Raw genomic sequence first — 13,248 nt, forward strand, 5'->3', positions numbered from 1 at the left:
TAAGTTTCGCCAACAAAGCTAGCGTGACTCACAGTCAACATATTTTAGCATCACTGAGTAAATCCCAAATCAATGTACAATCCAGCTTCGTATATACAGAGATAATTTGAATATTTATAATTTTGTGGTGCGCACCACAAACGGGGGACGCTCAACCAACCCCCACCATAGCAGAGGGGACAATAGTGAGTACAGGGTCTTTGTTTTGAATACTTATGAAAAATATACAAAACAACAATTTCATTTTATTTATTTATTTTTATTAAAGGTGCATTGTGTAACTTGAATTGAATTTCCATGGAGACTCAATTTACAAGCCAAATTAGAGGTTAGTGTTGTGGAGCAGGTAACCCATTCACAGTAAGAATACTTGTGTTTTTTTGAGCAATAAATAAAACCTGTAGCTGAATAAATGCAAGACAGGCTAGTTAATACCGTACATTTTATATATATAATTTGTTCAATAATGCTGTGCTATGGTGACAGCAGTACTTTTTGTCCTACTTTAACTTGAATCTGAGTCTAAGACAAATTATAAGCAGCTACTCATTTGCATGGCCCCTCCTCATCAATCTACAAAAACTGTGAATAAGTTAACTTGCCTTTTTGCTCTAGTGATCACGAATTGCACCCAAAGTAAACTGCATTCATGACAAATATTGTAATTGCATCACATGGCTGAACTTATGATAAGAAATCCTCAGAGTTTGCGAATGTAAAAAAAGATAATTAATGATCAGTGAAGCAGAGATGAAGAAAAGACACAATGACACAAGCGGCTAACAAACAGCTGCCAAAAAAGTCTTTATTTTCAGTTCAGTTCAACCAAATATCTCCAGATTTATCTTGAAAACTGGAGCTAGGTCTAAAACTGTACATCAACAACAGCACCAGAACAAAAGGATCAGGAAACACCATTTTTACAACAGGAAACAATGGCAGTTTGTACACACATAGTTTCAGAGAAGAAGAAAGTAATAACCAGGAGTTAACAGTCAGTGTGCAATGATTTTTCCCAAGCAAGAAAAATCCTTATATCGTAATATTTATTTGATAATACTGTGGAAAAGAAAGAAATAAGCATCACTGGTGCATTCATAGCCTATAAGATATATTTGTGATAGAGACAAATATTGCAAGTTCTTTGTTAAGAAGGAGAGCAGGTTTTGACTGACGCCGGGACAGGTGCATCTCAAAAAAAAAAAAAAAAAAATATATATATATATATATATATATATATATATATATATATATATATATATATATATCGCATTGTAAACTTATTCAATTCCATATTTATTACTATTAATTAGGGATGTGTTGATCCAGATTCTTCAGATTTGAGTTACACTAAGATAAAATCAGACAATATTGATCCAATTGTGTTATGTAGCTGTTACGTTTCTGTCAAGTAACTACAGAACAACTTTGTATGAATAAAAGTTCATTATGAGATCTTTTTACATCAATTTATATTTCCAACCAATATATCGACTGAACCGATATTTTGAATCTGATAATCTGATCCAGCAAATGTTTCAGTATCAGCACCGATATCCAATACCAGTATTGGATAAGTGCATCCCTTCTGTCAGTTATAGATATTTGTCTTGTATTTTGTAAATTCTCTAAACTCTTTTAGACAGAATTTCAGAAACTATTTGACTCACTTAAATTTGATTTAATATTTTTTGTGACACACCTGTGTTTGTGTGTATTCTGAAGAAGCAGACCATGTTAGCTATTGTAAGGTATAGGAGGTGGACATTCAACTTGAACATGGCTTGCGTTGTGTCTGTATATATCCTTGAAGACACTAAAACTCTCCTTCACTATTACAGAGTGAACACATACACAACATTTTGGGAAAGTAGCTTATTTTCACCATTGGACGGAGAAGTATAGCTTTAACCTATTCCTATAAACAACAGTATATCCTCACAGTGAAGGAAAAGCTACTGACTTTGCAAAAACGCCACAATTTTCTCTCAGGTCACAGATGCCGCTCCTCATTGCCCTCATCAATTATTCAACGCCTCAGTAAACAGCTCCCCGCACAGCGCTAAAACAACAACTTGTGTGAGCTCATATATACAGTCATCCCCCGTACGCCTTTAGAATGAAAGCTCTGGAATATGCTTTTACAACACAGGTGCAGATGGAGAGTGCACGAGCAGTGCTGTGAAGAAGGTTGCCATAGCTACAGTGGGTAAAATCTATGGGAGTAAAACATTAGCTCAAATAAAGAGTTTCAATAGTTTGTCTGTAACTTTCAAATTTATTATTGTCCAAAACAAAGGATGTTTAAAGATGTACTGTGTAACTTTTCTTGTAGAGCGTTAGCCACCTGTTTGAGATGCTTTTGCTTAGCCTAGAATGTTCCAGACTTTGGCATTAAACTTATCTATCTCAGTGAAGATAAGCTGGTGATGTCACCAAGCCAAGATGGAGAGAAGTAAAAGCTCACTTTAAGAATGCAATTTCAATGTATTTTTGAGCTTTAAAACTTGTTAATTGAATAAATGCAAAATAGATATGTTTAATTACATATTAAGGGCCTGTTTACACGAGAACACTTGCGGGTAAAAACAACAAAATATTTTACTGGAAGTGCCTTTCGGTTAGGTGGTGATGGCATTTTTCGGGCTTAAAAACGCAAAACTCTGAAACCATCCTCCAGAGTGGAAAAGTTGAATACGCTTCAGCGTAGCGTTTCTGCCCAAGACGCAAAATTCTGGTTTACATCGCATACATGGTAAATGGTCACGTTTTTCTATAGCGCTTTTCCACCTTCAAGGCACTCAAAGCACTTTACACACACACATCCATACACCAGTGTACACAGACACTGTGGGCAAGGTGGGTTAAGTGTCTTGCCCAAGGACACAACGACAGCATTCATCTGTGGGAGCTGAAATCACACCAGCCAACCTGTGGGTCAGCGGATCTGACCAACCAATGATGGTTGGTGTCAAGAGTGGGATTTGAACCTCCAACCTTCAGATCAGTGGACAAACACCCTACCAACCGAGCTACTGCCTCCCCACATACATCACCACCTAACCGCCTGGCATGCATACCCAATCGAATTCTACACACTTTTGCATCACCGTATGCACACAGATTTCCTCCCAAAAGCGCTCTTCTAAATGCGAAATAAAAAGTAAAGATGCGACGCCACTTTTGCGTCTTCTGTTCAGATCATCATCATATAAACGTAACCTAAAGCAACGTGCATTTCCACAGAGATAAGATGGTAGAGGATCCTCCATCGGGAAAGTTCCATAGTGTATCTTTAATAACAAGGGACAAAATGTTGGTTTTGGTGTGGAAATCTAAAGAAGATCAATACTATCATGATACAAGGCCAAATTATTTATTAATTATTAATTATTATTAAATATAGCCACAAGGGGTCAATATAGTCACAAATGTTAGTTAATCTTCAACTGGAACTTGGTTGACCCTTTTACACTGGAATTTATTTTGAATTGTGCCAATAATGTAACAAAGGGAGATTCTTTTCTTTCTTTCTTTCTTTTTTTTTTTTTCTTTAACAGACTATTACACAGGAAACTGACAAATCATGAAGAACCAGACAGGATTGGACTACAAAGCCTTGAACTATCTGTGGAAAGCCTCACACAAAAGACCTTTCTACTGTGTATATGTGCCTCGTATTGATAATGTATGAGGTATGACAGTTAGCACTTTGAAACACACTTTCCCGAGTGCAGCCATGGCTTGATCATGTTTCTGTCGACACACACACACAGCCTTATTCTCTCTCTCTTCTCATACAGAGACATGGGAGAAGACGAGAGAGGTGTGAACGCTACATTGAACAGATGGGACATACCTCAGGCGGGCGGCCATACAAACACACTCTCCATCATCTTTCTCACTTGCTACAAACCTAAAAACAGTACCCTCCAGAGAGTATTCCACATTATCACCAGGACTGCCCCCCAAAGCCACATCGACATATTGTTCAACAGTGGGGCATACTGTATGACGCAAGCTCTTCTGTCTGTCCTAATATAGGGGACTTGTGTATGTTATCCCCTCCATCTGAAAAATACAACACATACGGAAACACTTTGTAGCTAGTTTCTTAATAAATCTTTGCTGATAAATGATTCAGGGTGGCATGAATGTTGCAATGACTTCATGCATAAAATGTGAATCAAGATAGCAGAAAAGGAGTGGTAAACAGCTACTGCCTTCTCAAAAGTGTCTGGTCTAATTTACCATACATGCACGCTTATTTTGATCTGAAATTCACACTTATTCTACGGCCAACACAAAGCTTGTAAAATAAAACATACTACTGATGGCCCAGAGGAGGGATTCCCATCGGGCACACAATCGAGCTTTAAACCATCTCAGAGACTACATAAATAGTAGTAGTTGTAAAGATAGGGTTTGGTTGGAGTTTTCCTATTAGACGAGATGGAGGAGATACTTGAGTGCACCGGTGTTGTAAAATTTTATGGAGCCCAAGCAAAATGATGACTATAGGGAGCATTGGTGTCGTTTATAGGAGATGACTTAAGACTGTTCAATGGATGTGTTAGAATTGTAAAGTTTCCTATTAAATAGATTTTGGTAGAATTCACTTTTTAAACTATTTGACACAACTAAGGTCTGGCGTAGTCAGTGCATACAGAAAGTAGACTGGGTCGCCAACAAAGAAGCTGAGTCAACTGAGATTCACTGTAGAGAACACATATATGGGAACATATATGGACAACTTGAAGTGCATTTTGCCATACACATCTGAAAAATCATATATACTTTACTATGTTTTTATTGGCTTTATATGAATTAGTGTATATTAATAATACTTTAGACTTAAGTTGTGACATTTCGTTGCTTTTTATATGGAGCATTTACCCTCAAACTATACGATTTCAGGTTCAAATCCAGAATATTTTTGTTTTCCTTTTTTTTTCCCTTTTTTTTTGTTGCAGGTTTAGCTTCTTTGTTAGCATATCCAATGTTGCCAGCACCTCATACCACCAGACACACTATCTTTTTCTCCTTCACTGAGTTGAGATAAACGCTACATAAAAATATAAAACTTTCTTTACTCTTGCAAACAATCCACCTGAGCATGGCTTTTTCTGTATGTCGATACTCAAAACTACTATCCCTGTTGGAGTTATATAGGCCCACTAATGCACTGTCAACAAACACAAATGGAGTTTTTAGTTTACAGCTCGAAAACACATCAAACATTTACATTTAGAGGCTTGAAAAGGATAGAAAAACGCCACATACTGTTTTGGCCATGACTGGGTTAAGAGCAGTGAATGTGTGGATCGAAAATAGCTGTCCCAAGCATCATCTGTCTTCAGAAATTGCACTGCCCCGTAACAATTAAAGGGAAGGCAGTAAAAGTCTGCACACTTTTATATCATGTTTAACAAGTATCATGTGATTTTGGTTCTGATCGAATGAAAAATATCCCGTGGTTTTAAAGCTCCCAGGGTGTTTTATTAAGGCTATAGCAGTGTCAGGGATAAAGCAGAAAGAAGAACAACTAAACTGTACTTCTCTATAACTCCGGTTGGCATGGCGCCCAACGGAGTACAGTCGTCATCCATCTTCCAAAAAGCCTCATCCAAGAATCTCCCAGGACGAGGCAACTGCACGCCCACACTACGAGGGTGGAGAAGTCTAAACCTCCATGGTGGACAAATTGGTTCATGACACAGGAGAGCCCCATTTCACCCTATTACTGAAATGTTTTCTCTAATTTATATGATCAAACTTTAAGGTGCACTGTTACTTTTTGGGAAGAGGGTCTGCTGCAACCAGCTTGTCTCCATGGAGATGTTATTGCTTTGCCTGGAACGCTTTACAGTATGGCATTCTCCATTTGTATGAAGACGAACAGTGATGCTTACAAGTGACAGGTCAGATCTGTGGAGAGGCAAACTTGAACTTATCAATAATAACATCTGTAATAGCATAAATGCAAGATATATCAATTTAATGTCATACTGTGGAGCATTCCAGACAAAGCAACAACACTACCCACCTCATCATTCAGGACATAATCAGTTGCTTTACTCAAACTGAAAGTTTTCTGCTCTTCCCCCACACCATGGCCAGCACAGCACAAACAGAGCACACTTATATAAATTGCATGCACATGCAGTAGTAAAAATACAGTTAGACCAGAGCATATAGTATAGAGTGTCATGTAAAAAGTACAAATCCAGTGTGACAGTCGTCGAGTTCTTGAGGTGATTGTATCAGAGAGAATGAAGCGGTCAGAGAGAGGATTGGGAGGTGGTGGTCAGCCATCTCTGTGTTGCATATTTAAGTCGTCTGAGGGAGCTGTGGCAAAATACCCCAAATTAATGAGATATATTCAATTGCAATTCAAAGTGATGCGTTTCAGGAGGAGCTTTCATGTTTTGTCTGAGTCTACTTGATATAATTATTCCTCCAGTGATGATCTGAAAGTGAAGAGGGCCTTTACAGGTTGTGTAAAGACCACTTTGGAGCTCCACTCTAAAATGGATCCTCTCTCTGACAGTTTCACAAGCTGTTTTTTGCCTAGTGAGGCGTCCTTGATTTCCCAAACATTTCAAGATTGCACCATGACAGATTTCTTCACATCAACACGCACCTATGTACAAGCCCTTGTACCAAAGGGAGGGAGGGTGATGTTTGGGAAAACAAAGAACTAAGTATACAGAGCACAAAACACGTCGAAACACAGTATTATTATAAGGTTGGGTCAAAAATAGTTACAGCAAAGAGTAAAAAAGTCACACAGACTTTGAGGGTTCCTTACAGTAACATCTTTCTACAACCAGGAAAAGGCCAAAGGGGCCTTAGACACCACCACTCACATGATCTTTGTATCACAAAGCTTTGAGATAGAAGTATAGAAAGCAGAACTCAGACTAGCCAGCACCAGAGACATTCCTTTACCGTTGCTGTGGCCCTGCAAATCACAGCAACACACAGCACTTAGAGCTCCACAGGAAACTCCTCTCTTATCAAGGCACATTCAGGACTCCTATCCCTCCTTTAGAATTAAACACTTAAAATCGTCTGTCTTATGGGGTGTGTAGTTTTTATGGAAGCCACTGTTTGTTCTTTACTCTCCCTTCCCTCTCTGCAGGAACATTCCTGAATGAACCAACAGAGAAGGCCCCTCCCCTTTATTGACAGCTGCCTCAGCTCCAGCATTAGCATGAGACAGATCAGAGCTGAGATGCATAACCTGGACGTCAGGGTGGTCACCATGGAAACTAGCCCTGGTGTCATGTGATGTCAATGCCGGAGACACCGTCTGTTCTTAGGGTCATGCACGGCCATGCTATGACTACTCAAGTGTGATAGAGTGTGCACATATATGACACTTTTAAACACATGTTTTTAGTCATGAGACTTTTTCAGCTCTACATAAACACACAAGAAGACACACTTTGGACATTTTCATAGGCCTAATTGAGCCAGAGGCCAATATCAGTCAGAAATGTTTAACTTCTACAGCGTGCCCAGCACAGAGCCAAGGGGAACCCCAAAGGTGCATTCAGAGTTGGATTTCGTACTCACAGCTGAAATATGCAGATACTCTGAAATATAACATTGGTATTCAGATGTATTGACAGCTTACTATCTACCCATAGAGGGGTAAACCAGGGTATCTTTGACAAATATCTGAAGCCAAATCAATAGAACTGTACACAAAGAGATCTGTTGTGATGATCCCAGACGTTAAACACAAAAGGACTGTAAAGATGCACAGTAGGAGAGATATACACGTATCTCACTATCTGTATTGGATACAGTAGCATATTGACTTGCACTTGATGATATAAGGTAGAATAAGCATCTTGTTACAAACAAGTCTTGTCAAATATGATTTACCAGAGAGTCCAAGGATCAACTCCATAAACCAGAAACGCTTGTAAAAGTGTCAACACATGAACCTCAGTGACAGCCACCACTGGACAGCCACGGACACATATGTGTATGTGCAATGTATATACACACCCAGGGTCCACCATAACTCTTGTTGGTAGATTTTTACACCTTGGGTAAGCAGGATAATGCCATCTAGTTTTATTCAATCTTATAAATCATGCTAGGGCCTATATAATAGACGGCAGCAGAGGAGGTAAACACAGCGGAGAACAAAAGGCTGACCGGGCGCTGCCACTCATAAGGGAAAGAAAAAAATCCTCATAAGTATTCATATCACTCTCTCCTCAGTAACAAGACCTCCTATTGTGGCTCTTTGATGCCAGTTTTAATTCTGCTATGTGAAACAGGTTGACAACGGCAGCCCAGCGGTTTGCACAGCTCAAAGCCCATAGACCCCAAAGGTAGGAGTTTAACACTATCACATCAATAGCATGATAGCATATGGCAGCTTTGGCAGAGTTACAATGTCAATTTTGGAGCGATCAGTCTTTCTTTTGTCAGATATGCTCAATGGGAAACAAATCATGCAAGATCCTGCAGTCTTGGGGAATTTAAAGTTTCAAGGATCTTTTTGTTATTTTTTTTCCACTTTTGTAATTAGAGCACCCAATCAGTATTCACAAACGACAATGCAATGAGTGAAAAATGAATATTCAAAGTAGGTGGTTGCCATAAAGTGATGGAATAATTTTACATTTGAACAACTGAGCAAACTTAATCTACTGATAAGGCTGTATGACGGCTGTGGAAGCTTTAGGAACATTAGAAAACTGATGATGGAAATAATTGCAAGTCAGGCCCAATTAGAGCACAATTGGCAAAAATAGTACTACTTTGATGCCAAGTATTTATATAGTCCATGCAGTTATTCATTTTCTGTCATGCCTGATTGGTGTATCTGGTATCTACAGAAAATAAAGAAACACTTTTGACGGTGACCATTTTGGTGGACACTTGATAGACTTGAGGCAGGGTGTTTTTATTTTCATGTTCTACAACAAAACAAGGTGTACAAAATGTATGAGTAAATATGAGACACAGGGAGAGTTAGCTCTGGTAAATAGCACCTCCTTTTCTCCCCTGTACAGGGCATAGTGCCAGCCCCATCACAAAGAGATGGTGCTGAGTGTCTCTGTAAAGCACCTTCATGCTTAAGGTCACCTTTGTGCCACTGTTAGTGAAGATGTTGTCCGGACAACAGCCACGCAGACAGGATTCAATCCATAACAAAACCCACAGAAATGCTGCCAACATGGAGTTTACAAAATACAAATGTCATTTAAAGTTGTCATTCAATTTAGCTGCCTATCAGAATAACCAGATCCACATGAGGCTTGTTTTTGGACTGGATCCTGAAAGCATCTGATTGGCTGCCAGTTTTTCCCACACTTCAATACAGGAAGGATATGGCCTGACCACAAAACACAAAGCACCACAATGATGGAGAAAGGGCAGTGGGTAGTGCATGGTGTACAACATTCACCCAATATAACATATATAACAAAAAAGGTCTTTTAACCTCGACACGTTTGTCAAACCTCCGGGACTGTTGTGACAGAGGGTCAACCACCTCGGACCATTTGATAAAGGTACGGGGACTCCTTAAGTGGAGCTGAGAGCACCGCGTAGCAGAGCTGCGCCCGAGCACTTCGCCTCAGGCACCTCCAAGCACAGGCAAAAACACTGGGTTGTCAATCAAACTAATTGCGAATGAGCCGTGGTGACAACCCGAGCAGAGGAGAATTGGAAATAAGATAAAGGTTTTAATCAAGTGTAGCTTTTGGACGGCTAATGCAGCTGGGTTGGTGGAGAGCGTCAGCGTGGAGGAGCCCAAGGCGAGAGCACAGGGTCACACACACTGGGAGGAAACACGCATAACAAGCTTGGCAGGACATGTAAATGACTGCCTCCTATAGATATACATCTTTGCCAGAACATGAAAACAAAATCCATTTACAATATAGATTCATATGTGGAAACAAAACAAAAATGCCAAATCAAAGTCTTTTTTGCTTTGACGTAAACCCCAACATGTCTTAACTATATATAAATTTTTCTTATCTTGTAAACATAATACATCGCTTGATACAATGGCGTTTTAAATGACATATAGGACAATGAGTTTGACGTTAAGGCTAATCTCTAGGTTTCAAAATAAAAGCACCCCAAAAGGTCCAACAGTACAATATATTCTTACACAAACCTGTTTATACCAGGTAAAATGTAAAATGAAGAAAATCTATCTTAGTATGTAATCACTAAAAGTAGCTGAAAACATAAAATAGCTTTAGACGTACTGAACCCAATGGGCGAGCTTGAAGTCAGTTTATCAGCTGGTGTTGGTCTCTAAGTATGTTATTTAATACAAGTTAGCGTGTAGTACAAATATTCATAATCCTAATGAAAAAACTATGACGTATACAGAATGTAGTTTCCCAATACCTTTTTTCTATTGGTCCATAAATCAGAATATAACATATATTTTGTATCATTTTTGAAAGTGCCTGGATCGAGGATGCTGGGAAAATCATAGCCACCAGCTTAGATGTAGAATCTCTAGTTAATTTTAAAAAAGTTAATCAAACAAGTGCTTTTCCCATTATATTTCAAACTCAGAATGGGTTAACTAGCCAAGTCTTGGTAGCTTTTTGCTCAAAATGAAATCATTTTAGGTAACCATAGACTGCAAACATGTGTACCAAGTGCTCTGTTTGACACATACAGTGCAAGTGCTTTGCTTTTGGTTGGTAGAAGTGTGCCCCCTTTGGTTTGCCAATGCACCTCAGTACTAAATAGTTCCCTTTGAGAGAGTGGTCAAAATGGCGGAAGAGGAGGAGGGCATTCTTTCACACACCACTGTCAACACGAGGGTCCTCATTTCATCCTTGCAAGGTGTGTAAGTAAACAGTCTTGGTTTTTAGACATGAGAGGAAAGATTAAAAACAGTAAAACATGGCACTTTAACACAACTATTTAAAAGAACAAGACAAGAGTTTTTGGTTGTTAGAAGTTGTGTGGATACGTTGTAGATGAGGATAACCCAAAAGCTTTAACTGCTGCTGGTTGCGTTCTGTAAAAATTACATCCCTGATAAACTGAAAACGATTCAAATATTACCTCTGCTGATTGTAATATTCATGTAGCAGTTTGACTGATGTGGTCCATCTGTGTTCCCTGACTGTAAAAGTTGGATCTTTTTTGCAATGATCATCCATGTTTAATTTATCAGTGTTCCTTTTGGGCTGTGAAAATGGAGAAAAGGCTGTGAAGGAGGTGACATAAAATCTCCTCAAAAAAGTCCAGAAATCAGATGAATATACTGAAGGAAGAAAGAACGCCACACATCACCTCCAACTTTTCTCACAATGTTTTTCAAAGGCCTTTCCTCCGTTCAATAAAAATGCACCTTTTCTGAAATTATTTCTTTCTTTAACACACTTCCCATTTAAAACTCAGATGCAACACTGAATCTAACATAAAAACAAAGAAACTCTTTGATCTGTTTTTTTTTTTCCTTTTTACAAAGTGTAGCTGCACTGGAGTTTCCCAAAGGCGGGTCGGGAGTAGCGAGGCAACATTTGGGAATCTTGGACGGAACAGTAAACGCCGGCTGCCCCGTCTTGTGGAGGAATGGTTTGGAGTGGGGAGGTGTTATGGAGGGAGAGTCCTGACAGGTTTTGAGGTTTTTGAGCAGAAGAAAAGCATGCAAAGTGCGCCCCCCCTTGCAGGAGCAGCACCTGTCATACAGGCGCAGGATCTCAGTCGGTGAATCTCTGACAGGCCTTCTTCCAGCGACAGGCCGTGCACCACATATCGCGATTTTCCATCCCGTACACTTTACGACACTTCTTACCCTCACCACGCACCTTCCGACTTCAGAAGACAAGAAAAATTAAGTTTAGAACAGAGTTGTAAAACAGAAGGTCATTCAGTCAAATTTCAAAGGAATACCTGAGAGCTGTGGTGGCTCGAGGAGGGGATGACAAGACGGCAATGGTTTGGGAGCGCTGTTCTCCAAAACCCTGGCTCTTACTTGGAGACATCTGTGAGAAGAAAGACAACAAACATGAAAGATTGATTAAAACTGGAACAACTGAAGTGAATGCAGTGAAACCACAGTGTACCGAATTGCCGGTAAAAGTGACCGGAGGGGACTGCCAGGAGATGCTGAAGCTGGAGCTGTTGGTGGGAGTGAAGCTGGTCGAGCCGTTCATGTTGTTTCCGTTGGACGGAATGGACACAGGAGCTGTGGCCTGAAGGGGTAAAAGGTCAAAGACTTAGTAATGTAACATCTCATGACTGCTGTCTGCATTTTTGTAATTTTCCAACAACAATACAAATATCAAATATGTTTTTCTAACAATTTCTAAGACACTATATACTTTTCATTAGTTTCATCGCCTTGCTATATGCAACATTTTGGAGACTTCCCATTCAACATATATAATATTTTGCTTTAAATTGTTGCTGTGGCTATAGTAATTATTTTATTATTACTATGAAACCCCTGTATAACAAAAATATCTTGTAAACTAACAGTAACTACACTACTGGTTTTTACATCAATAATACAAGGGTTTGCGCGGTGGTTAACTGGTGTGAAGTAGTCCAGATTGGTGTATTTGCTAAACACGGAGCCCTGATGAGCTGAGAGCATGCCGAGTGTGTCCTGATGGGAGTATCGCACTGTGACCAGGAGCTTGTATTGATCATTCCTAGCCTATCTAATCTGTGTGTGAAGGGAAACCTGGTAGGCGTGGTCTGTGTGGATGAGGTAGAGAGCACTGGGGGCCGAGCGGCTCAGGGGGGTGGTGCCTCCCACATGGGGCTCCTTGGTGTCAAACTGTGGAGGCCTGTGGGGGTCTGAGTGTCCCGCGCTGGGCAGAGGGGAGGGGGGAGGGGCTGGAGGGGACAGGACTGAGGGCGAGACCGGGGACAGGCTGCTCAGACCGTCCGCCACTGAGTCCGTGTTGAGTTTGATCTCTGTGTAGTAGAAGTCCTCCTCGCCATCACTGCAGTCTGAGTCACAGTTTCGCCTGCACAAAAGGACACATATGGATTTACTCATTTCATATTCTCAAAACTTTCTTAAGAATCCATAATGACTCATGTACTGTTAATAGAACTAGAAGGTTATATGACAATATAGCAAAAACTTCATTACTATGTTTTACACACATGAAAACATTGTACATTTGATTTATCAAAAGGTCCTTGACACTGTACTTTTTATATCTATAGGCAATAGGCTTCCTTGGTTTGCTTTGCTCAAAACAAATGTTTATCTTTTACAAT

The 13,248-nt window shown here is 39.8% G+C and overlaps 1 protein-coding gene across 1 annotated transcript in view; it reads right to left on the minus strand.

Annotated features, from left to right (window-relative positions):
• Window positions 1-8,894: 8,894 nt before the first annotated feature.
• Window positions 8,895-13,248, minus strand: part of znf704 (zinc finger protein 704) — a 5,745-nt gene continuing 1,391 nt past the window's right edge. The window contains exons 2-5 of the mRNA XM_055157621.1: window positions 12,701-12,989; window positions 12,078-12,206; window positions 11,905-11,996; window positions 8,895-11,826 (exon numbers count right to left, since the gene is read on the minus strand). Coding sequence (XP_055013596.1) covers window positions 11,712-11,826; window positions 11,905-11,996; window positions 12,078-12,206; window positions 12,701-12,989 — 625 coding nt within the window. The 3' untranslated portion in view covers window positions 8,895-11,711. The remainder of the gene's footprint in view (window positions 11,827-11,904; window positions 11,997-12,077; window positions 12,207-12,700; window positions 12,990-13,248) is intronic.

This window comes from Boleophthalmus pectinirostris, unplaced genomic scaffold (assembly GCF_026225935.1).
Source record: "Boleophthalmus pectinirostris isolate CB_2022bp ecotype Guang Dong unplaced genomic scaffold, ASM2622593v1 HiC_scaffold_21, whole genome shotgun sequence".
NCBI classification, from domain to species: Eukaryota; Metazoa; Chordata; class Actinopteri; order Gobiiformes; family Gobiidae; genus Boleophthalmus; species Boleophthalmus pectinirostris.